General features: G+C 43.1%; 1 protein-coding gene across 1 annotated transcript in view; it reads right to left on the minus strand.

The window, feature by feature from the left end:
* The window catches only part of saxo4 (stabilizer of axonemal microtubules 4), a 253,673-nt gene that overhangs the window by 158,005 nt on the left and 68,529 nt on the right, over positions 1-27,139 (minus strand). Inside the window, exons 2-6 of the mRNA XM_068046860.1 lie at positions 26,892-27,014; positions 17,907-18,024; positions 11,037-11,190; positions 8,472-8,600; positions 796-859 (exon numbers count right to left, since the gene is read on the minus strand). Coding sequence (XP_067902961.1) covers positions 796-859; positions 8,472-8,600; positions 11,037-11,190; positions 17,907-18,024; positions 26,892-26,997 — 571 coding nt within the window. The 5' untranslated portion in view covers positions 26,998-27,014. The remainder of the gene's footprint in view (positions 1-795; positions 860-8,471; positions 8,601-11,036; positions 11,191-17,906; positions 18,025-26,891; positions 27,015-27,139) is intronic.

Here is a 27,139-nt window from a genome sequence, read left to right on the forward strand (position 1 = left end):
ATATGGATTAACATCTACTCTGTTCTGTGTGCGTGAGTCAGTAGCTTTGAACACTGCGTTGAAGACTACCTGTGTGCTCTGAAAGATGGTAAATACCACATTATTAGATCAATGTGTAATACTAAAATGAGTAGATTTATTTACAAATAATTACACAGAAGCAGAAAGAGACACAAGTATCTATGAGGCAGAAAGAGCCTGCTGAAGATTCCTGAGCAAAGCAGTCCTGGCAATTGCTCTGCTTAATCCAAACCAATTTCTAAAGGGGGCCTAAAACAGGGGCCAGACCACTCATATATGCAAATGAGGAATCTAACACCTATTTTAACTGACTGTCCATGACCCTTGCAATGACTTTACGATTATGATTGTGCTTCCATGCCCAGGTAGAGTTTGGTTGTGGAACATTGTGCCCGAGATTGGTTCTCTTTGTTCCTATCCAGAAAATGGGCGTAATGAGGATCAATAGCTACCCGTATAAGTGTGTTACTTGCCTTACTATAATACCTATTGCAAAACTTAAAAAAGGATAGTCCAAACTCTTTGAAGCTTTTTTAAGTTTTGCAATAGGTATTATATATTTGACTGAGTAATTGAAATCAATGAAATGAAAACCCGGCTGGCGACCCAGATTACTGCCCAGTCAACAATATTGATAATTACTCCCAAAGGCTTGCTGAATTCCATGTTTACTCTCTGCTTCACATCAGTTTTTGCACCTGCGACAAGGACAAATGATGCAACTCTGGGTTTTAAAAGGCGAAGGGGACATATTAGTACTTTAAGATTACATACCTGGCATTTCCAGTGGCTTGAGTTTATATTTAGCATTGTATTCGGTGGACATGTAACTTGGTCCCTGGAACAACATAAAGAGGAAAATATCATTACATTTCAAGAACCTGGTGTCTTGTCAATGGCGTAATGAACAAATGGAGGGTCAGTGCTGAACATTATGGAGCAGAAAGGTCCCAGGTTCAATCTCTGATCTGTGTTGTGAGCAGATTTCAGCTGGGGCTGATGGGGTAAATGCCATCATCACCGGGATAGGGAGGGAGAAGAGGAAAAATGGCCTAAAGTTCTCGATCCTCATTACTATCCAACAACCTTAGCTGGAAGAAGGAGACATAAATATTACCATTGGACCAGGTATGGTTAAACAGCCTGCCAAAACTAGCTAAACCAGGTTCTTGGCTGCGGCAAACATGGAACCACACCACAGCATGAGACAACCAGAGGAAAGTTGGAGAAGGAAAAAGTGTTAATTATTAATTAAACTTGGGATTCGTTTAAAGAGCTGTTATCCCACAATGCTCTCTTTATTGAATACAGTAAACTAAGAGCAATCACCTTTGTTTTGGAAGATTGAAATTGAACTGATATTTTGTAAGAGTCTGAGTAATCTGATCCAAATGATGCAATTTTATCAACATCATTGGGGTCACCATTGACCAGAAACTGAACTGGACCAGCCACATAAATGCTGTGGCTACAAAAACAGGTCAGATGCTGGGAATTCTATGGCGAGTAACTCACCTCCTGTCTCCCCGATGCCTGTCCACCATTTACAAGGCACAAGTCAGGTGTGTGATGGAATACTCTCCACTTGCCTGGATGGGTGCAGCTCCAACAACATTCAAGAAGCTCGACACCATCCAGGACAAAGCAGCCCACTTGATTGGCACCCCATCCACCACCTTCAACATTCACTCCCTCCATCACCAACGCACAGTGGCAGCAGTGTGTACCATATACAAGAGGCACTGCATCAACGCACCAAGGCTCCTTCCAAACCCGCGACCTCTACCACCTAGAAGGACAAGGGCAGCAGATACATGGGAACACCACCACCTGCAAGCTCCCCTCCAAGCCACACACCATCCTGACTTGGAACTATATCGCTGTTCCTTCATTGTCGCTGGGCCAAAGTCCTGGAGCTCCCTTCCTAACAGCACTGTGGGTGTACCTACACCCCAAGTACTGCAGCGGTTCGAGAAGGCAGCTCACCACCACATTCTCAAGGGCAATTAGGCATGGGCAATAAATGTTGGTCTAGCCAGCGATGCCCACATCTCACGAAGGAATTAAAAACAAATTCCCTAGTTCTCCAGTTTGTACTAGTGATTGACCAGCCAGCCTGAGTGTTAATGATAATACTGGAAGTTAATTATCCAAAGTACAGAGTAATCTTAGATTTTTTTGTAATTATTATTATTATTATTGATTCTCTGGATTGGGGCATCACTGGTAAAACCTGCATTTATTGCCAACCCTTGTTGCCCTAAGAAGGTGATGGTGGGACATCTTCTTGAGCTACTGAAACTGAATGACTTGCTCGGCCACTTCAGAGGCCTTAAGTCAACCATGTCACTGAGAGACTGGAGTCAAATTTAAGTCAGACCAGGTAAGGACAGCAGGTTTCCTTCGCCATAGGACATTATTGATAACAATAACAATCCAACAGCTTCATACTTTTTTTTACTGCTTGCCAGCTTTTTTTATTTCCAGATTTTTTAAACTGAAATTTTTAGTCTTCTGCATATATGTTGTTAAAATACAGCAAGTCACAATATAAATGTAGCTGAATTGTTGTTAAAAAAAACTACTGAAGAATGCTATTAACAGAAATTATGCTAGTCTACATCTGTTCTACACTTTGGTATGGGATACATTATCATACAGCACCAAATTAAATAGTGTTACAAGTGCTTTGTTTTTTTATTAAAAGACAAGAGGCGTGTGCCTTTAAGACTGAAAAAAGGATTTCTCTGGGAACAGTGAATGCTGAACTGGGTGGGGCAATTACAAGGCAATCTGCTTTTCCACGCCACTCAACAGAGAGAAATGATTGCCACATGACTGGCTGCTGGGGAGTTTCAAATTTCTCTTTTGCAAGAAAAGATCAGTTTAGGCTGGAATAAAAGGAAAATACTGTGGATGCTGGAAATCTGAAATAAAAACAAGAAATGCTGGAAATACTTAGCAGGTCTGGCAGCATCTGTGGAGACAGAAGCAGAGTTAACGTTTAAGGTCAGTGACCCTTCTTCAGAACTAGCAGATACTAGAAATGTGAAAGGTTTTAAGCAAGTAAAGTGGGGTGGGGCAAGAGATAACAAAGGAGAAGGTGTAGATAGGACAAGGTCACAGAGAATAACTGACCAGAAGGCCATGGAGCAAAGGCAAACAATATGTTAATTGTGTGTTGAAAGAAAAGCACCCCTCCTCACCCCTTCCCCTTCCTCCCAGAACTGCGACAGGGTTCCCCTCATCCTTACTTTACACCCCATCAGCCTCCATATCCAAATTATCATCCTCCACCATTTCTGCCACCTCCAGCGTGATGCCACTACCAAACGCATCTTCCCCTCCCTTGCCCTGTCAACATTCCGAAGGGATCATTCCCTCCGCAACACCCTGGTCCACTCCTCCATTACCCCCACCACCTTGTCCCCTTCCCACGGCACCTTCCCCTGCAATCGCAGGAAGTATAATACCTGCCCATATACCTCCTCTCTCCTCACTAGGCCAGGCCCCAAACACTCCTTTCAGGTGAAGCAGCGATTTACTTGTACTTCTTTCAATATTTGCTGCTCACAAAGTGGTCTCCTCTACATTGGGGAGACCAAACACAGACTGAGTGACCGCTTTGCGGAACACCTCCGCTCAGTCCAAAAGCATGACCCCGAGCTTCCGTTGCTTGCCATTTCAACACTACCCCCTGCTCTCATGCTCACACCTCTGTCCTGGGATTGCTGCATTGTTCCAGTGAACATCAACGCAAGCTCAAGGAACAGCACACTACAGCCTGCCGGACTGAACATTGAGTTCAATAATTTCAGAGCATGACGGCTCCCCCCCCCCCCCCCCCCCATTTTACTTTTATTTTTAGTTATTTTTTCTTTTTTATATATTTTTTGTGTTTATTTTATTTTATTTTATCTTTGTTTGTTCAGTTTGCCTACCCGCTGTTTTTGTAATGTTTGTAACAGTGGCTGTTCAGTTTTCAGTCCCTTAACACCCTATCTGTACTAATTCCTTGTCTTTCAACACACAGTTCACATATTGTTTGCCTTTGCTCCATGACCTCTGGTCGGTTATTCTCTGTGACCTTGTCCTATCTACACCTTCTCCTTTGTTATCTCTTGCCCCACCCCCACTTTACTTGCTTAAAACCTTTCACATTTCTAGTATCTGCTAGTTCTGAAGAAGGGTCACTGACCTGAAACGTTAACTCTGCTTCTGCCTCCACAGATGCTGCCAGACCTGCTAAGTATTTCCAGCATTTCTTGTTTCAATTTCAGTTTGGGCTGGAACCTGTTTTGGAAACCAGAGAAAGAGAATTCTCTCTGAAAGAAATCAAAAGACCAGTGTGCTGGAAGACAGCCCAGAAACTCTTTCTCTTGAAAAATAATTCCTGTATCAAGGGAAATTCTAATCTCTTCATGAAGTTAAGAGAACTTTAAAGGAATTACAAATTGAAGGTATGGGAGCTAAAACCCTTGTTGCTGTTTATGCCTGAAGTGAGAGAAAAGACCCAGGAAGAGGAGTTGCAACACTCTGTGGAGAATCATTGCTTTAGAGAAAGGATCCTTTGCTGATAGTAAGCCTGCATTGCTGAAGGTAGTCCCCAGTCTCTGAAAAATCTCTAACTCAAGTGTGAGTCCTGTTGCATTGCTGTATTTTTTGGAAGCTCCTGAAATCTCAAAGTTTCTGCTGTTGGACTGCTACTTAGAAATCCAAGTTGACCTGTTGCTATACCTTGTGCTGGGAAATCTGTGTGACGCCTGCTGCAGAAGAATTGCCTTGAATGCCTAACCACCACAGACTGTTCATTAATTTCACCTGGAAACTTTGAGTGGCAACTGACTATTCGACTCAGGGACACCTCATTGCTCCAGGAGTATTCTAACCCAGTTAGTTACCGGGAAGTTACAACCCAGTTATTTTATTTTATTATTCCTAAGAAACAGTTCTAACTTAAGACAATCTTTTAAAAACCAGTTAACCGTTGGCTTTTGAATGTATGTTTGTGCATGAGGCCTAGGAAGAATAAGAAGTTATAAAATCTGTTCATACATATAGATTTCTCATTATTTAAAGTTGGTTTATTTGTTGTTTAAAGAAACCTGGTTTGGTGTGCTTTTATTCTGGGGAATAAATATCGTGTTTAATTTGGAGAATTTCCAGTAGGTGGGAAACTTTACGAATATGCTGTGACCTGTGGAGTAGTGGGACTGAAGTAATAGTACATTACTCTCGCCTTGTTCATAGCAATAGGAAATCATTGAACCACACACCAACCAAATAATAAGTACTCATAATATTCAACTGATAGACAAAAATACAAAGGGAGTCAAATTTAATGGATCTCTAGTTCCCTGATGGTTCCAATGGTATACGCACCACCTGGTGTGCTACTGTGCCATACAAAAATCTTCAAAAAAGACTCCAACTTCAATCCCTGGTCTCAGTAGGGGCATCAGTGAGAATACTAGTCTGCGTTCCTGAGATAGGGAGGGGAAAATAAATCATCTGAGGTTTTCTCTCTTCATCAGTAACCAGTGACTCTTGCTAGAAAGTGCTTGAATGTGGATATTGGTGAAGATAAAATAGGTCTTAGCTATGATGCTTCCATCATTGAATAGGCTACCACTGTTCACTGTCCAGGTATGCATAGAAAAATATTGTCATTCAGATATGGTACAAGAATGCTGGTACTTGTGGACCTGGACTGTAGTATGCGATTGTGAATCACTGCCTTCAGGAAAGAAAAGAGATAACTGGGAAGTGATGGAGAATTTCATGGGTGTCAAAAGTCAGCTAAAGTTGAGCTTCCAACCTCAGCCTCACTGGCACAGAGAGCGGCAATTAGTTACCCCACGCAGCAAGGAAGGGACATTTAGATTGGTAATATTCATTGCAATGCACTTGTGCATCTTGTGGTTTCTGGGTGAGCAGTGAAAGATTTTAAACTTTTCATTGTAGACTTTTGATGCTACTTGAAAAGAAGTCAAAATAATTGACTTGAAGCCTTTGATTTCTTGGTAAAAGAAAACAGAACTGTCGGCTTGACCAAAATAAGGATGCATGATAGCTTTGCTTATTGTCCAGGATGTTTGAAGAGAGAAGCATATGTGTCAGCAAGACTGAAAGGAGCCTTTGTAAGCTATAAAACCTGAGTAACTGATAAGAAGAAACAATGTTGACAGTTGCAGAGATAAGAAAGCAATGCTGGCAAATTAATCAGACATTATTTGGTGTTTAAATCAACACATGTAATGGATGATGATCATACAGCAGATTTGAAAGAAAACCATTTTAAATGACCCCATTTGACAAGGATTTTCAGGAGAACCACATGTGATGTCTGGAAAAGATGGCATAGGAAAGTAACCCTCTTTTTCTCCCAAGCTAAGAACTTAGCAAATTCTTTGAGTTGTATTCACGAGAAAAGGTTGTGTGAAAAGTTGCTACTTTCCTTCTGGTAAAAAAAACTGTTGCATTGTACGTCAATTCTTTAAAAAGTTAGAAAATAACTTGTGTCTTGATTAATCCTTGATCTTTTGTATTCTGAACATGAGAGAAAATAAGGCTCACCTCACCCTCCTTAATGCAGATAGGGATCTTATGTGAAGGTAATTGAAGGTTAAAAAGGAATCATGGTAGGCAGAATATTTTTTTATCAGACAGTTATCTTACACATGCAGAACCCCACTGCCCTGTTTAAGAGTCTGCAAACTAAGCTGTGCCTTCAGTCATCCACTGCAGCACCACTGCCCTCACCCCAGCATTCTTTTCTTACTACTGCCTGCCTCTGCCTCCTTGAAGTTACAATGTTAAAGTGAAAATGAATGTAATTGTTGGCATGCCTCCCCATTCCCCAAAATGTTAATTTCATACTTGCCAGTGTCACAGAAGTGTTTTTTTCCCCTCTGTTTAAAAACTAAAGGGGGGGTCTGTGTGCCTTTAAGACTGAGAGCAGTTTTTATATTCTCTGGGAACAGTGCGAGCTGAAAGCCTATTTCCTAGGCAACAGCAAGAGAGAGGTCACATACCATATTGTATCAGTTTGACTGTGTGTAAAGACTGGCTAGAACTGGTTTGATCTGGAAGACCAGCAAAGCGTGCTCTCCTTGAAGGAAGGATTTGTCTCTCTCTCAGCAGAAAATATACATTGGCCTATAGGTTGTATTTCTCCAAAGGAGGACAAGACCCCTGCAAAGGAACCTTTGCACTGTTGGAGGTGGCAAATTTCTTTTTACCTCTGTCTCTAAGAAGTCTCTGCCTCAGGAGTGACATTCTGTTGACTCTTGTGTTTCTGGGAGTTCTGGAAATGCAGTAAAGTTTCTACTGATAGACTGCTAATTCAAAATTTAAATAGACCTTTTTTTTTACTTCTTGTTGAAAGATCTGTGTGACACCTACTGCAGCCGAAGTGCCTTAACCACCTATCCATTAGACACGGTTCATCAACTCGCCTGGAGCCTACTAGTAGAATCTGACTATTCGACTCTTGGACACCTCACTGATCCAGGAAAGTAACCAACCAGGACTTACAACCCAGTTGTTTTATTATTCCTAATGAATAGCTCTAATTTAAAAACATCATTTTAGAACTGGTTAACTGTTGTTTTTTGAATGTATGTCTGTGTGCATGAGGGTTAGGAGAACTAAGAAGTTATAAAGTATTTTCAGACATAGATTTATCTCAGTATTGTTTAAGATTTAGTTTATTAATAAAAAGTTAATTTGTTATTTAAAGATACCTGATTTGGTGTTTTTATTCTGGGGGTTAATAAAGTGATTAATTTGGCTAATTTTCTGGTAGTGGGAAACTTAAATAATATGCTGTGACCTGTGGAGTAATGAGACTGAATTGACAGTGCATTACTCCTGCCTCGATCATAACACCAGCTTTAACAAGTTAGCAAGAGGGATTTTTTTTTTGTCAAAAAACATGGTCTAGGCTAGTTGAGAAGTTATTGGGGAAGAATGTCATTTACGTAGTCACTACCAGTGACTTACAGTCACTTCCAGCAGTGCTACACATATTTCCCTCAGCTCCTTGAGGACAGGCAGAACTGTAGGCTGCTATCAATGAAGAATGCCACACAGGCCACACAGGTAGCAGCCTGCAGTGCTGCCTGTATCTGGGGGATGAAGGTAAATCTGCGAAGCACAACCATGTAATTAAATTTCTCGCCCACCAACTTTTATGGCAGAGAATGAAGAGCGAATATACATGTCAGCTACTCTGAAATAGTCTTGGGAAATGACAATAAAATGGGCCATGGCCACATGACATGGCTGCTACAGATTTCAGCAATCATGAATGAAAAAATAACATTTGTGATTGGACAACAAATGGTTATTCGTCCAGATCTGGAGACACCATTTTGAGAATAGTAAATAACATTTAAATTCAATAAATGGTACATGTGCATTCACCAACAATGACACACTATACTTACGTAGCCTCCATTCTCTAGCATTACTGGGTCCTGTGGTTGAATTTGATGGAGTAAAGGTGTGTGCTTGGGTTCAATCCCTGTGATGGAAGATGGTCCATGGTCTCTTGTGTCAATATGGACTTCTTTCATCTGCATGATGGAAGTGAAAAGAAAAAACATAAAACACATTCTTTAATTTATTCACAAAAGTTTATTGTTCCTGTCAACTGTACTGATTGGTCCCTGAGGTAAAGGCAAATATAAATGATTTTCAGTTAAAAACAATTCTCCTTAATTGATTTAAATAGGAACGATGCCGACAATCCCCATAACACAATGCTTCAACCAAAAACACTCCCAATCTTGCAGGCATTTGTTCTGCATTATTTGGTCAGGAACATAAAATCACAGGAATGTGCAGGGCCAGAGAGACCACTGTGGTCTAACTGGCCTGTCCCAAAAGCAAAATACTGTGCATGTTAAAAATCTGAAATGAAAGCAGAAAATGATGGAAATGCACAGGAGGTCTGGCAGCATTTGTGGAAAGAGAAACAGAGTTAACGTTTCAGGTTGATGACCTTTCATCAAAACGGAGTTCTGATGTTGGGGAGGCGGTGGTGTCATGGCAATGTCCCTAGACTAGTAATCCAGAGCCCAGGCTAATGTTCTAGGGACATGGGTTCAAATCCCGCCATGACAGATGGTACAATTTGAATTCAATCAATAAATCTGGAATTTAAAAAAATCTTGTCTAATGGTGACCATGAACCCATTGTCAATTGTTGTAAAAACCCAGTTGGTTCACTAATGTCCTTTAGGGAAGGAAATCTACTGTTTTAACTGGTCTGGCCTACATGTGACTCCAGACCCGCAGCAATATGGTTGGCTCTTAAAAATGGCCTAGCAAGCCAGTCCATTCAAGGGCAATTAGGGATGGGCAATAAATGCTGGCCTAACCAGTGACACCCACATCCCATAAAACAAATAAAAAAAACAATTTTTCTGCCAAATATCTATACAGTTCTTTCATATCTGCTGACAATGTCCACCTGCAGTCTGTTTCATATGTTCAGCACCCTCTGTTTAAGGTAATTAAACCTTTCCATTGCCTTTTTTGCCTTTCTTCTTCTTTCTTCAACCCATAATTCTCCCTACTATAGAGTTTGTGATTATGTCAGATATATTATTAGGGTTCAAATTATCTACACCCTTGGAAGAATGAATAATTCAGTAGGACTTCCCCCAAGGTTTTTTCCTCCAGTGCAAACATTCCTATTTCCATAGCCTATCTTTGTAACGAAGGTGCCTCATCCCCAATATCAGATATATTGCTCTATGATGTAACATCTCCGATGCTAGAATGTCTCCATTGAAATACAGTGCTAGGGATCAACTGAATTAATAGAGTATCCAATGTATATACACATCATAAAGTGCCTGTCATTGGGATTTTTTTTCTATCTGTCAGATTGTTTATCAATTGGGGAATGACAGTACAGCTAAAAATTAGATAATTTTCAATTGTGCTCCCACCTTCCAGCAAGGGTCTCTAGTTACTGATGAAGAGAGAAAACGGAAGACCATTTTTTTTCCCCAGCAAAGCTCTTCTCCTCTCTGTAGATTACAATTATTTCAAGGTAGTTCCAAAAAAGGCTGGACTTAAGTTGGAGTACTTCAGTCAATTTTTACATCCAAATTGGAGGCAATGGATTAAAAGGAATGACCTGAATTTTCTTGAATGATATTTTCCTTATGAGGTTAATAAATTCTACCTAGGGAAGTTAATTTGGTAAGATTTGATATCATAGGGTTTGTGTCTTTATGCTGTTGATCTCTGCTTTATGCCTGTAAGTTCTTGCAGTTATAAAGCCAGAACTTTATGGGAGATGGGAAATTCAATGATCAACAATATGAAATGCAATTTGCGAACTTTCCTGAAACTCGCTTCCAGTGGCAAAATTTGAACAAAACCTTTATCCACGATGGGTACACTTACTTAGCTCCAAAAAAGTAGCAATATTTGCAGCTCTCAATATTACTTTTTGTATCAATTTTAACACTAAGGTGAGATATGATGTATTGGCACCCAGAGATCGGTTTTCTGTTAGGATTGCAGATAGTGGGGGGAAGTTCTATATTTATGTAACTTATTATGTTCTCTCGTCCTTTCCAACCTATCTAGCTCAATAATGAAAGGATTGGACGTGGCCTATGTAAACAGGCTCAGTATTAATACCAAGCACCTCCAGGTCAGTTATAGCACATTTAAATGGAGAACAAAACTTTCTCTACACTGTCCCTATGTACCTCAGCCCCAACCTTCGAACAGCACCTTCTGCTGCCCAATGTGACATTTTTCCACACTAGCTATTTTCAGTTTGAAAACAAATCCTGAATTGACAACAACTTTATGCGAGATTGAGAAGCTTTGATGTAAAGACCTTCAACAGAGAAGTAAAGATTGCTAACTATGAATTTGATTTGCTTTTGAACTCAGGCCTCATAAATAAAAGGCCAGAGTCTAATCCATTACATAACCAGGCCCCAGAACTTTTGCAGCTTTAGGTCTATTGAACATTTTCTTACATCTTTGAGGAATGGGAAGTTCAGTGGCTTTGTACGCATGAATCCACTGCCCACAGAATGTAATTTGTGAGGAAAATCTTCTTTACCATCCGGGTGCCCATAGGGTACAAAGTGCTTCTTGGTTATTGAAAGATAGTTATCTCGTAAAAGCTGCCTAAAGACAAAAGTGTGAAAAGTTAAGTTAAAGATTTCAAGCTATTCATCTCCACCTACCCAATTTTCTTCTATATTCCTCGTCCCTCTTCTGAATATCTTTGCCCATGCTGAGGCACAGGTCCCTAGGTATTTACAGCTGTCCATTACTACAACCCAATCTCATCCTCATCCAATCTCCACATAAATGCACTTCAAAAATGGGAATTACATTTAGAGACAGGAACTGGAGTGGGAATTCTAGTTGATTCCCCCACCCTGAAACCCGCCACCCCCCCACCCCTACAGGGGCACTGAAGGAAATTGTACTGCCCCCGACATCATGCTACTGGATTGCAGCACATATCAACCTAAGACCTTTCCAATCTTTATGCTTCACTGCTCAACACTGCTTTAGATTTGTTTTCTAGTCAGTCTGGGGTACTATTCCAAGGCAAATGTTGAAAATGTTGATTTTTGAGACATAAGGGCTGATTCTCTTTCACTCCACACACATCACGCTGCACCCACCCCACTCCCCTCCCCCAAACACTCGCACACTTCGGCTCGTCAGGAGGAGTACACCCAAAAAATGCTCCAGCCAACCTGACCTGAAATCCCTTGTATTACAAGTTCAGTTCATCGACTAAAGCCTAATGCATCAACAGCACAAGAATGCTCCTTGCGAGGGGATTGCACCTGGAAGTGGAGGAGGAAGATTAACCACTGACACAAGTCTGAGAGACCTACAGCAGCAGTTTTGGTAACGGGCTTCAGTATCTTCTTGTTGCATTCCAAATATTGCATTCTGAAGGCCTCCACCTCTTGTGCTTAGAAGAAATAGCAGCTCGTTGAATAATGTGTACCTACCTTCTTGTGGCTTCTAGGACATTGCTGAAGCTCCTTCTCGGGTACTCCTATCTGATGGGGGCTGAGTATAATCAGTTGAGTTCACTATCTGCTGGTACTTCTACATTTAGGCCTCTGCCAAGTGGAAAATGAGGCATGCCATATTACAATGCGTGCACCTGAATATAAACTTCCCCAGGGATACCCCAAGAAGTATACAAGTAGTGCAAAGGGAAAGTAACATCAACATCACAGGCAATGTTCACTCTAATTTCCCTTTACTGTGCACCCCGTTTGTTGCACTGTGCGGTCCTTTTAAGATTTCCGTGCGGCGACACACGTGCACATCATAAAGGGACTGCTTATTGTGTGCGGCCTGTTTATCCCTTGCGATAAGTTCTGGACTGCTGCACAGCTGTGCACTTGCACAGCTTAGAAGGAACAATGATCACAGGTCTCTACCCCCTTTTCCTTCTTTGCACCCAGGAAGAAAGCATTCTATAGGCACAAAGCAAATAAAAATGATCTCCTTTATTTCATTAATCTTTTGACATTTTGTGCACCATTGAAGCACAAGTTATCCTAATTGTAAAGGAGGAAAAGGCAAACAAGGTCAGAGCCAAGAGACGATCACTGTAAAAATGCCTGAGATACCATGAGATTACTTTATTACATAAGGGACACTCTTACTGCTTGAGTTACCCTTTAACTAACACTAATTGTGTTGAAATATGAGGTGGCCTTGTCTAGTACCACCATGTCTGTCACTTTTTGACAAATGTACCATTAATTAAGTAGGGCAGCTAGATGGGTCAGATGTAGCATAACCCTGACAGAAAGAATCCTCCTGAAGCTCTGCAACATGGCTGTCTCCATTTGATCCCCAGAATGGTAAAAGGTGACGAGGGAACTTGTTGTACACCTATGCCAAAGGCATGTGTAACAGCAGTATCAGCCTTCACATAAAATACTCTCACTATGCCTAACACTTTGATACTCTGCTGTAGATACATATAGGACTACAATGTGCTGCATGGTACACTGTATACCAATTGGTTTTGACTACCTGCATCTGCACCCCTGGATCTCTTGATCCCTTCACTCTGTTAAGAATATCGCCAATGAGGACACACTTCCTTTCACTCTTTTTACCAAAATTAACTACTACATATTTCTTTGCACTGAACTTCATCGACCAACTATGTGCCCACTCCACTCACCTGTTTATATCCTCCTGTACTCTCTTTGCATTTGTCCTTACAGTTGGCTATACCATTTAATTTAGCATGATAAGCAAATGACAATATAATTTCCCTTCAGCTGTTGTCCAAATAATTCATATGCATGAGAAATAAAAGTAATCTTAGCACATGCTACCCACATTCTGCCAAACCAAGAAACGTTTATTACCTCTACTCTTTGCTTTCTATCCCTAAGACATCTGTCTATTTATGCAGCTACATTCACTTTAATTTTCATAACAAGTCTCTTATTCTTTCATGAGATCTGAGCATCGCTAGCCCGGCCAGCATTTGGTGCCTATCCCTAAATACCCTTGAGAAGGTAGTGGCGAGCTGCCTTCTTGAACTGTTACAGTCCATGTGGGGAAGGTACACCAACAGTGCCGTTAGGAAGGGAGTTCCAGGATTTTGACCCAACAACAGTGAAGGAACTGCAATATAATTTCAAGTCAGGATGGCGTGTGGGGCTTGGACAGGAGCTTGCAGGTTGTGGTGTTCCCATGCGTCTGCTGCCCTTGTCCTTCTAAGTGGTAGAGGTCGGAGATTTGGAAGGTGTTATCAAATGAGGCTTGTTGAGTTACTGCATTGCGTCTTGTAGATGGTAGACACTGCTGCCACTGTGTGCTAGTGGTGGAGGGAGTGAACATTTAAAGTGCTGGATGGGGTGCTAATCAAGTGGGCTGCTTTGTCCTGGATGGTGACGAGCTTCTTGAGTATTGTTGGAGCTGCACTCATCCGGGCAAGTGGAGAGAATTCCATCACACTCTTGACTTGTGCCTTTTAGATAGTGAACAGGCTTTGGGGAGTCAGGAGGTGAGTTACTCACTGCAGAATTCCCAGGCTCTGACCTGTACTTGCGCTTATGGGACATTTATACGGGCTGTTTGGGATCTTCTTCTCACTGCTGCTCTCACATGCGTTCAAGTCTTCAGAAGAAGGAATTTTCCTCCACACAAGATCAGATGGCAGGTTGTTCAACCTTGCTCGTCTAAGAGCGAAGACCAAAGTATGGAAAGTCCTCATCAGGGAACTCCTCTTTGCTGATGATGCTGCATTAACATTCCACACAGAAGAGTGTCTGCAGAGATTCATCGACAGGATTGCGGCTGCCTGCAACGAATTTGGCGTAACCATCAGCCTCAAGAAAACGAACATCATCGGACAGGACGTCAGAAATGCTCCATCCATCAATATCGGTGACCACGCTCTGGAAGTGGTTCAAGAGTTCACCTACCTAGGCTCAACTATCACCAGTAACCTGCCTCCCGATGCAGAAATCAACAAGTGCATGGGAAAGGCATCCGCTGCTATGTCCAGACTGGCCAAGAGGGTGTGGGAAAATGGCACACTAACACGGAACACAAAAGTCCGAGTGTTTCAAGCCTGTGTCCTCAGTACCTTGCTCTATGGCAGCGAGGTCTGGACAATGTATGTCAGCCAAGAGCGACATCTCAACTCATTCCATCTTCGCTGCCTTTGGAGAATCCTTGGCATCAGGTGGCAGGACCGTGTCTCCAACACAGAAGTCCTCGAGGCGGCCAACATCCACAGCATATACACCCTACTGAGCCAGCGGCACTTGTGATGGCTTGGCCATGTGAGCCGCATGGAAGATGGCAGGATCCCCAAGGACGCATTGTACAGCGAGCTCATCACTGGTATCAGACCTACCGGCTGTCCATGTCTCCGCTTTAAAGACGTCTGCAAATGCGACATGAAGTCCTGTGACATTGACCACAAGTCGTGGGAGTCAGTTGCCAGTGATGACCAAAGCTGGTGCACAGCCATAAAGGCAGGGCTAAAGAGTGACGAGTCGAAGAGACTTAGCAGTTGGCAGGAAAAAAGTCAGAAGCGCAAGGAGAGAGCCAACTGTATAACAGCCCTGACAACCAATTTTATCTGCAGCGCCTGTGGAAGAGTCTGTCACTCCAGAATTGGCCTTTATAGCCATTCCAGGCGCTGCTCCACAAACCACTGACCTCCTCTAGGTCCTTGCCCATTGTCTCTCGAGACAAGAAGGCCAAAGAAAAAAAAAGGTCCAGTTAAGTCTCTGGTTAATGGTAACCCCCCAGAATGTTGATAGTAGGGGATTCAGCAATGGTAATGCCACAGGGGGCGATGTTTAGATTCTCTCTTTTTGAAGACGGTGTCATGCAGGCTCCCACCTGCCAAGAATGAGACACATATTTCGCCACATGAACATTGATTTACAACTGTTACTGGAGTAAAGAAAGAACTTGTTTAAAAAAAAAAACACCAGACCCTTTGACTGGAAAGACATTTGCACAGTAACAGACAGTACTTGGAAAGGACAAAGGGGCCACTCCCTGCTGCACTTTAATTCACAATGGACTTTTGATTACCAGACGTTGAAGATGGAGAGGCTAGCATTCCAGGTTAACTGCTAAGATGGCCGAATACAAACAGACATGTTCAGTCCAGTTTAGTCACATGACTGTTGTAGTTTTTTGAATTTGAACTTGCCACAGAGAACTGGAACTGAGAAAGCTGTTTGCTCCTGGGCTGAGAACATCTCTCTCCTGTCTGCTCCCATCTCTTTCACACGGAACTGAAGACCCATTGAAGACACATGAACCCCAAGAGAGAAAAGTCTCTTACAGTGAACAAGGATTCACAAAAGGGGGGGCTCAAAACACAGTGTGTTTAAAAAAACAAAACTCTGTTACGGTAAGACCTAGTGAAGGCTGAGAAAGACCCCTAGACACCTTTCTCACCTGGTCGTAACAATGGTCATTGCCACTTATCAGCCCAAACCTGGGTGTTGTCCAGGTCTTGTGGCACCTTATAAAATGGCTTCTGAAAATCTATATTTACAGGGGCATATTTTCCTTCGGAGTTACATCAGTTCCACAGCATAACTCCAATGGACAGGGACAGAAATTCAGGCAAGAAGGTATACAGTGGGGTTTCCCAGGGGTCAGTACTAGGTCTACTGCTTTTCATGATATCTATTAATAACATAGACTTGGGTGGGTGTCCAAGGTACAAATTCAAAACTTGCAGTAACACAAAACTTGGAAGTATTGTGAACTATGAGGATAGTGATAGACTTCAAAAGGAAACAGACAGACTGCTGGAATGGGTGGACAAGTGACAGATGAAACCTAATGCGGAGAAGAGCAAAGTGATACATTTGGTAGGAAGAATGAGGAGAAGCAATATAAAATAAAGGTTACAATCTACAGGAACAGAGGAAATTGAGGGTATATGTGCAGAAATCGTTGAAGGTGGCAGGGCAGGTTGAGAAAGTTGTTACAAAGACACACAGGATCCTGGGCTTTGTAAATAGAGGCATAGAGTACAAAAGCAAAGAAGTTATGATGAAATTTCATAAAACTGGTTCACCTGAACAGGAGTATTGTGTCCAATTCTGGGCACCACAATTTAGGAAGGATGTGAAGGCTTTAGAGAGGATGCAGAAATGATTTACGACAATGCTTCTGGGGATAACGGACTTAATTTACATGGATAGATTGAAGAAGCTGGGTTTTTTCTCCTTGCAGAAGAGAAGACTGAGAGGAGATTTGATAGGGGTGTTCAAAATCATGAGGGGTCTGGACAGAGTAGATAAGGAGAAACTGTTCCTGGTGGCAGAAAGAGAACCAGAGGACACTCGTTTAAGGTGATTGGCCAAATGACTTACAGCGACATGAGGAAAACAAATTATACAGCAAGTGGTTAGGATCTAGACTGCACTGCCTGTGAGTACAGAGGTGGCAGATTCAATTGTGGCTTTCAAAAAGGAGTTGGATAAGCACCTAAAGGGAAAGAATTTACAGGGCTACGGGGAAAGGACAGGGGAATGGGAATAGCTGAGTTGCTCTTGCAGAGAGCCAACACAGAAACAATGGGCCAAATAGCCTCCTTCTGTGCTGTAACTATTCTATGATACTATAAGCCATTCCATTCAGTCCCGAACACCTGCCAACATATCCAGAATTTCCTACTGGAAATGATATCGGCCTTTAACTCATCTTCCTAAGTATGGGTGGATATATTGTAAAGGAATGCAAAATATCATAAACTGAATTGCCCCCAATTTGCCAAATTCAAATGCTGGACAGCAGGAGCACTCTTGTATGTTCCAGGCATACAGTATTAGTATGCCATGCAGATTTGGAAATAAAATTGAAATATCCCCAAGGGAGTGTAATCAATCACAGAGCAATTAATTGCATTACTTCTGCCCTCAGTTTTCTAATTTTATTTGGCTGCCAGAGAAGCAGTGGAACAGACTATTCTGATACAAGCACCCGAGCCCTGAAACAGCTTTTTTCATTCCTCCCCCAAGTCAGGCTCCCAGATGTAGTCAGGAATCCTGCCGGAAATATTACAATGAACATGACTCAGGGAAATCAACAACAATCAGAAGCATGAGGCAGGAAGGAGTCTTACCCCATTAAACTGCACTGCTGTATGAAGTTGTACCAGCAGGAACAATATCTACCCCCATTTCCTTTATCTACATACTCTGCAATCAGATGTATGTAGAGAAAACAAAGTGGAGAGAAAAGAGAAACTGTACTGTTTCCCCTATGCCTTTCCTCTCAGATTGTTGCACAGTCAGCAGAACTTTGATATTCTGACAGTTTTCCCAATCAACTATTCTTATTAAAAACCCTCTTACCCGAGGACTGGGTTGTCTAATCTGTCTAAAGATGGTGTATAGTACAGAGCAGGTCTTAGATTGCTCACATATCCAGCCCCGGATTGCACGCCCGTCCTGGGTACAAATCCTTCATGACCTAGAATACAAAAACATTGTATTTTATGTTACAACATTGATCCTCGATTTTTCCCTCTCTTTGAAGCTTCATTCATGCTCCTGCAGCTTGAAACATCCAGAGTTGTAGACTTTTCCATGACTGGCATTGGTGTCAAATATTGGACTTGCAGAGATGAGACTTAATTACAAGAGGATTAGGGCAGAACAATGTAATTTCTGTATCCCTTCCAAAAACCAGTGAGTGAAAATGAGAGCTGCAAGCTGAAGTATTTAGCTGAGATATAATTCAAGCATATAAAATGATTTGATCAACTACTGCGTGAGACAAAATAATGTGCAATATCATTAAAGTCATGCCTCCAGGATTACATATCTGTAAATTATGCACTTATAGCCCATAATTTTAATGGATAGAAATGTGTGGCCGATCGGTACACTATGTCCTGATGGCAAACATAGGTAAGTGCTAGGAGCACCAAAGTTAAAAAAAAACGATCCTACTGTCTCTGATGAGAAGGCATTGGAGGTGACATGATAAGTATCTATTACACATTTTATGCAACTAACAGAGGTTGAACACAACATAAACTCATCAGAAAGTTCTTAAAAAGTGCTATCGGTGAAAAAATAATTGAAGCCAAAGATGCAAATCGTATTTATTTTATATATGTTGTGCTGTCTTTATAGTGCAATAGATGCCATGACCACTGGTATCTGGGTGTTGTAGATGGTGTGGTTCCACCCATTTTATCCCCTGCTCCTCCCGACGTTCTGACTCCTGCTGCTGTGTGATTCCATAGTATCTGCCAACCCCTCCAGTATCTCATCCATGCAGCTATTCTTCATATAAAAGCCTAGACACTGAGTATCAGCAGGCTGATTTATCATAGTGGGTGCCACAGCCAAGCTCAATCCTGATGTCCATATGTGTGTGGACTTTCCATCAGTTGCTGGCTAGCAAATCAACAGTGGAAACTTGGGTAAATCTTGTTCTCCACTCCTCTGAATTCCAGGGATGCTAAAGTCAGTAGTAACTTCCTCATTGCTGTCCCAAATGAGATCAGCTAACTCAACAGTTTACATTTATGCAGTGCCTTTCACATATAAATAATATCCCCTGTGTTTCAGAGGCACAATCAGACAAAAATTAACACTGAGGCAAAGGAGGAGATATTAGGAGGGGTGACCAAAGCTTGGCCAAAGTGATGGGTTTTACCAAAGTCCAGAGAATTCTGGTTGGTGGTGGATCATTGAGGGAGGGGATGGTTCTATAGCTATAGGGGCTTACAGAAATAAGGAGGGGTATGGCCATGGAAGGGAATTAATTATTTTACATTGGAGAAATCAGTTTCGAGGATTCTGGTGCAGGATTGGAAATGAGGAGCAGAACTTTGGATGAGAGAGGGTACAATTCTAGATTTAGTCTTCGGTAATGAAGCTGGGCAAATGGATGAAGTAGCAGTGGGTGCCCATTTTGGAGATAGTGATCATAATACAGTTAGTTTTAGCACAATCATGGAAAATGACAAAGATAAAAAAGGAATAAAAGTTCTAAATTGGCGGAAGGCAAATTTTACTAAACTGAGAGGTGATCTGGCGAAAGTCGACTTGATACAGCTACTTAAAGGAAAATCAGTGGCAAACCAGTGGGAGGCATTCAAAAGCGAGATTCCACAGGCGAAGTATAGACATGTCCCCACAAAGATAAAGGGTGGTACTGCCAAGTCTAGAGCCCCCTGGTTATCTAGAAATTTACAGGGTAAGTTAAAGCAGAAAAAGAAAGCTTATGACGATACAAAAACTTAATACTTTAGAAAGCCTAGAGGAGTATAGAAAGTGCAGGGGTGAAGTAAGAAAGGAAATTAGAAAAGCAAGGATATGAAAAATTATCGGCAGGTAAAATCAAGGAAAACCCAAAGTATCAGTACATTACGAGCAAGAGGATAACTAAGGGTAGGGCCTATCAGAGATGTATAAGGGAACTTATGTGTGGATGCAGAAGATGTGGGCAGGGTTCTTAATGAGTTTTTTGTCTCTGTCTTCACAAAGGAGAGGGATGATGCAGACATTGTAGTAAAAGAGGAGGAGTGTGAAATATTAGATGAAATATTAGCATAATGAGAGAGGAAGTACCAGAGGGTCTGACATCCTTGAAAGTGAATAAATTGCCAGGGCCAGATGGATTGCATTCCAGGTTGTTATAGGAAGCTAGGGAGGAAATAGCAGGTGCTCTGAGGATTATCTTCAAATCCTCACTGGATACAGGTGAGGTGCCAGAGGATTGAAGGTCTGCTAACATTATACCATTGTTTATAAAGGGTGCGAGGGATAGGCCAAATAATTATAGGCCAGTCAGTCTGACCTTGGTGGTGGGTAAATTATTAGAATCAATTCTGAGGGACAGGATAAACTGCCATTTAGAAAGGCACGGTTTAATCAGGGATAGTCAGCATGGATTTGTTAAGGGAAGGTCATGTCTTACTAACTTGATTGAGTACTTTGAGGAAGTAATGAGGAGGCTTGATGAGGGTAATGCAGTGGATGTGGTCTACATGGATTTTAGTAAGGGATTTGACAAGGTCCCACATGGCAGACCCTGTTCAGTAAAATAAAAGCCCATGGGATACAGGGGAATGTGACAGGTTGGACCCAAAATTGGCTCAGTGACAGGAAACAAAGGGTAATAGTTGACAAATGTATTTGCAAATAGAAAGCGGTTTCCAGTGGCATTCCACAGGGCTTAGTGTCGGAACCCTTGCTGTTTGTGATATATATTACGATTTGGTCTTAAATGTGGGAGGCATGATTGGGAAATTTGCAAACGACAGAAAAATTGGCTGTGTAGTTGATAGTGAAGAGGATAGCTGTAGACTCCAGAATTATATCAATGGTTTGGTTGAATGGGTGGAAAAGTGGCAAATGGAATTCAATCCAGAGAACTCTGAGATAATGCATTTGGGGAGGGCAAACAAAGAGAGGGAATACACAATAAATGGGAAGATATTGAGATGGGTAGAAGAAGTGAGAGACCTTGGACTGCATGTCCACAGGTCCCTGAAGGTGGCCGGACAGATGACAGAGTGGTGAAGAAGGCATATTTAATGCTTTCCTTTATTGGCCGAGGTATAGAATACAAAAGCAGGGATGTCATGCTGGAATGTATAAAATGCTGGTTAGGCCACAGCTGGAGAATTGCATACAGTTTTGGGCACCACATTATAGAAAGGACATAATTGCTCTGGAGAGAGTACAGGGATATTTACAAGAATGTTGCCACAGATTGAAAGTTGCAGCTATGAAAAAAGATTGGATAGGCGAGAGCTGTTTTCCTTAGAACAGAGGAGGCTGAGGGGTGACTTAATTGAGGTGTACAAAATTATGAGGGGCCTAGATAGAGCAGGTAGGAAGGACCTGTTTCCCCTAGTGGAGAGGTCAATTACCAGGGCAGCACAGATTTAAGGTGGTTGTTAGAAGGATTAGAGGGGACATGAGGAAAAACCCTTTCACCCAGAGGATGGTGGGTGTCAGGAATTCACTGCCAGGAATGGCAGTGGAGGCAGAAACCTTCAATTCTTTTAAAAGGTTCCTGGACAAGCACCTGAAATGCTGTAACCGGCAAGGCTACAGACCAGGTGCTGGAAGGTGGGATTTTTATTTATTCATTCAGGGATGTGGGCATCGCTGGCTAGGCCAGCATTTATTGCTCATCCCTAATTGCCCTTGAGAAGGTGGTGGTGAGCTGCCTTCTTGAACCGCTGCAGTCCATTTGGTGTAGGTATACCCACAGTGCTGTTAGGAAGGGAGTTCCAGGATTTTGACCCAGCGACAGTGAAGTAACGGCGATATAGTTCCAAGTAATGATGGTGTGTAACATGGAGGGGAACTTGCAGGTGGTGGTGTTCCCATGCATTTGTTGCCCTTGTCCTTTAAGTTGGTAGAGGTCGCGGGTTTGGAAGGTGCTGTCTAAGGAGCCTTGGTGCATTGCTGCAGTGCCTCTTGTAGATGGTACACACTGCTGCCACTGTGCATCAGTGGTGGAGGGAGTGAATGTTTATAGATGGGGTGCCAATCAAGTGGGCTGCTTTGTCTTGGATGGTGTAGAGCTTCTTGATTGTTGTTGGAGCTGCACCCATCCAGGAAAGTGGAGAGTATTCCATCACACTCCTGACGTGCCTTGTAGATAGTGGACAGGCTTTTGGGAGTCAGGAGGTGAGTTACTCGCCTCAGGATTCCTAGCCTCTGACCTACTCTTGTAGCCACGGTATTTATATGGCTACTCCAGTTCAGTTTCTGGTCAATGGTAGCCCCTAGGATGTTGATAGTGGAGGATTCAGCAATGGTAATGCCGTTGAATGTCAAGGGGAGATGGTTAGATTCTCTCTTGTTGGAGATGGTCATTGCCTGGCACTTGTGTGGCGTGAATGTTACTTGCCACTTATCAGCCCAAGCCTGGGTATTGTCCAGGTCTTGCTGCATTTCTACACGGACTGCTTCAGTATCTGAGGAGTCACGAATGGTGCTGAACATTGTGCAATCATCAGCGAGCATCCCCACTTCTGACCTTATGGTTGAAGGAAGGTCATTGATGAAGCAGCTGAAGATGGTTGGGCCCAGGACACTACCCTGAGGAACTCCTGCAGTGATATCCTGGAGCTCAGATGATTGATCTCCAACAACCACAACCATATTCCTTTGCGCTAGGTATGACTCCAGCCAGCGGAGGGTTTCCCCCCTGATTCCCATTGACCTCAGTTTTGCTAGGGCTCCTTGATGCCATACTCGGTCAAATGCTGCCTTGATGTCAAGGGCAGTCACTCTCACCTCATCTCTTGAGTTCAGCTCTTTTGTCCATGTTTGAACCAAGGCTCTGGTCTGGAGCTGAGTGGCCCTGGCAGAACCCAAACTGAGCGTCACTGAGCAGGTTATTGCTAAGCAAGTGCCGCTTGATGGCACTGTTGATGACAACTTCCATCACTTTACTGATGATTGAGAGTAGGCTGATGGGGCGTTAATTGGCCGGGTTGGACTTGTCCTGCTTTTTGTGCACAGGACATACCTGGGCAATTTTCCACATTGCCAGGTAGTTGCCAGTGTTGTAGCTGTACTGGAACAGCTTGGCTAGGTGCGCGGCAAGTTCTGGAGCACAGGTCTTCAGTGCTATTACCGGAATATTGTCAGGGCCCATAGCTTTTGCAGTATCCAATGCCTTCAGTCATTTCTCGATATCACGCGGAGTGAATCGAATTGGCTGAAGTCTGGCATCTGTGATGCTGGGGACTTCAGGAGGAGCCCGAGATGGATCATCAACTCGGCACTTCTGGCTGAAGATTGTTGCAAATGCTTCAGCCTTATCTTTCGCACTGAAGTGCTGGCCTCCCCCATCATTGAGGATGGGGATATTTGTGGAGCCACCTCCTCCAGTTAGTTGTTTAATTGTCCACCACCATTCACAGCTGGATGTGGCAGGACTGCAGAGCTTAGATCTGATCCATTGGTTATGGGATCGCTTAGCTCTGTCTATCACATGTCGCTTCCGCAGTTTGGCATGCAGATAGTCCTGTGTTGTAGCTTCACCAGGTTGACACCTCATTTTGAGGTATGCCTGGTTCTGCTCCTGGCATGCCTTCCTGCACTCTTCATTGAACCAGGGTTGGTCTCCTGGCTTGATGGTAATGGTAGAGTGGGGGATATGCCGGGCCAGGAGGTTACAGATTGTGGTTGAGTACAGTTCTGCTGCTGCTGATGGCCCACAGCACCTCATGGATGCCCAGTTTTGCATTACTAGACCTGTTCGAAATCTATCCCATTTAGCACAGTGATAGTGCCACACAACACGATGGACGGTATCCTCAATGTGAAGGCGGGACTTCGTCTCCACAAGGACTGTGTGGTGGTCACTCCTACCAATACAGTCATGGACAGAAGCAACTGCAGCAGGCAGATTGGTGAGGACAAGGTCAAGTATGTTTTTCCGTCGTGTTGGTTCCCTCACCACCTGCCGCAGACTCAGTCTAGAAGCTATGTCCTTTAGGACTTGGCCAGCTCGGTCAGTGGGATTAGATTGGGTGGCTAGATTTTTCGGCCATGCAGACACGATGGGCTGAATGGCCTCCATCTGTTCTGTAATTTTTCTATGGTTCTATGGTTCTATGAGCTGAAGTTTACAGACAGTGGCAGATTGGAGACCAACCAGGAGAGCATTGGATTGGTTGAATCTAGAGTTGACAAAGGCATGAATGAGAGTTTGAGCAGTAGGTGGGCTGAAGCACAGGTGAAGAGGCCGAACATGTTTTGGAGGCTGAAGTAAGCAATCTTTGTGGCGGAGAACTTATCCGGTAAAGGGCTTAACTCAGAGTCAAAACTGACATCAAAGTTGCAAACAATTTGGTTCCATCTAAGACAATAGCCAGGGAGAGTTTGTGATGAGGATCAAAGCTGAGAACTATGGTCTTTCCAATGTGTAACTGCAGGAAATTGTGGCTCAACCAGGACTGGATATCAAATAAATAGTCAGAGAGCACAAAGACAGGAAAGAGTATGATAGTGGAAAAATAGAGTTGGGTGCCAACAGCATATGTGTGGAAGCTGACCCCATATCTTCAGATGATGCCCCCAAGTGATAGCATGACATGAAGAGAAGGGGAGATCGAGGATAGATCCCTGCAGCATTCCAGAAGTAATAGCATGGGGGAAGGAGGAGAGGTCATTTCTGGAAATGTTCTATGATTGGATAGGTTAAGGAATCAAGTGAAGGCAGTCACACGGAGCTGGACAATAAAGGAAAGGCATCAGAAGAGAATATTGTGTTTGACCATGTTAACGGTTGCAGAAAGGTCAAGGAAGATGAGGAGGAAAAGTGCACGATGGTCACCATCACAGACAACGGGCTGGATTTTAGACTCTCAGACGTCAGGAGTCATGGTGGGGGGCCAGAAAATGCCTCTGGCAGAAGCCTGCCACGGACCCCAACGGAAGGCCCCGTCCAATATTGATGGCAGCAGCGAGGCCTCATAACGGCCCCACCCCACCCCCGCCGCTCGGCGATGGGAGCCAAAGCTGCATTTAAAAAAAAAATGTAAATGAAAAAATTACCTACCCACTCCCGCCTCCATTCTGGGACGATATTGGTGCCAGTGGCCGGCACTCTTGTGCCTTTAGATCTCCTTCTGGAGATCCAAGGCGGGACACTGGTGGGGAAGGGGGAGCAGGTCATTTTTTCAGTGTGGGGGCGAGGGGAAGGGAGGGAGCTGCATCAGATTAATTGCATTGGTCTATGGAGTGGTGAAAAAGGGTCACGTTTAAGGTTTGGCGGGGGGGGTGGGGAATGGCAGGGAAGGTCGGCAGCACAAGGTAAGTGTTCTGGGGGGAGAGAGGGCAGGTCATTACTTCTATGCTTATTGGGGGGTGGGAGAGGGTCAGGATCACTTTATGTATTTATTTAAAATGAGTATTCTTTTAAAAAGTTAAATTGCAATGTAGGGCTCAAAGCCCTTTAAAATGGCATCGGGCGCCTGCACAGTAGCAGCTGACTCCATTGCTGGGGACGGACCGCCCATCCCCTCCATGTTATTTGGACGTGCGGTCCGCCTCCGCCGCTGAGATTGGGAGTGGACATGTAAAATACAGCCCAATGTTATTTGTGGCTTTGATTTGGGGTGTTTCAGTGCCATCGCAGGGGCAAACTCTTTAGAGGGCAGGAACTGAACATGGAACACTCCCCCCACCTCCACCCTCACCGCCCCGGACTGTAAACATGAGTGCAAGACCAGTTAAGTGCATGTACTTATCAAACTGACAATCGGGACAATAATCCTTACATATTTTCCTAGATGAATAGATAGCCAATTTACGAAATACTCATCATTTTACAATATAGTAGTCATTAAAAGGCTGACCTCGAAAAAGACCTGACTCTGTATTATAGGCCATTAAACATTTGTCAATTGTCAACACAGAGGCCAGGAGCTTACCATTTGGAGCCTAAAGTCTGTAGTTATAAAAAAGTTTAAGGAGTTTATTTTTAAAGTGGGAGCCAGCTGCTCTTCACTGAGGTTCTGAAGCCTGCACAAATGCCAAAACTGCTAAGTGTTTCTTCAGACTAATCCTGAGCACTTCTTCTTCCATGCTGTGCAGTCTCATTCAATGATTTTCAAAATTTCTGAAAGAAAGACCCTTTGCAAATATTGACACATTTCTGGGAGTCACCTGCAAATGTTTACATGCTCCTGGGGTCCCCTATTCTAGCTTCAAAAGAGCTGCTTGGAGTTTCCACAGAAGTTCTCCAGAGGGAGATTGGTGGAACTATAGAGAAATGTCATAAACAGCTATAACTGGCCATTCATGAAGTTACAGCATGAGATCAGGAGAGCCATATAAAAATTGTCCCACTATTGACTCCTCCTCAGAGCAGAGCCCCATCACATTTCTAACAACCGAGTCAATGGCCCACTGGGACTCCCAGTTTAGTGGCACATTAGAGCAATTGTGTGTGATGTGCACTATACAGGCTTGGCATTGTACAACCCCATTTCACATAGGAAGCTCACAACCAAGTGACAGAAAAGAGCTTGTTCCCTTAGATCTAGGCTGGATTTGAACAGGGCCTGGAAGCCATTGCCAACCATTACACCATCCAGTCCCCTAACCTGTGATCCCCATTGCTCCTAGACTGCAGCTTTTCAGGATGCTGTTTGATTCAAAGCAGTGGCAGCCATGGAGGTCTTTGCACCTGGCATGGCAGTGGACTTGACATTACTTCAGCACATCAACGTTCTCAGAGAGCGCCAAATTTATAGGCTGATGGGCCAACAGCAGACCCATAGTTGTGCGCTCAACTCTTCCAAAAGCAGCCTCAGTAGCACTACAAACTATTTTGCACTCTCTTACCGTACGATGTAGAATATGTTGTGGAATAGAATTTCAGAGGGTCGGTATCTGCTCCGAAGCTTGTTTTTGTATAGTGTGGTGTTCTGTCCACTGAAATCAAAGCCATTCTGCAGCAATTATATGCTAGAATAAAATAGTTATTTGAAAAAAAAGGTTAATACAGATACTAAAAGCTAAATTTTCTTGAAAATGGATGGGGATCAATTATGTCAGATTTCCATCCATTTAGGCCCCAATCCAATTTTCTG

This window comes from Heterodontus francisci, chromosome 14 (assembly GCF_036365525.1).
Source record: "Heterodontus francisci isolate sHetFra1 chromosome 14, sHetFra1.hap1, whole genome shotgun sequence".
Taxonomy (NCBI): domain Eukaryota; kingdom Metazoa; phylum Chordata; class Chondrichthyes; order Heterodontiformes; family Heterodontidae; genus Heterodontus; species Heterodontus francisci.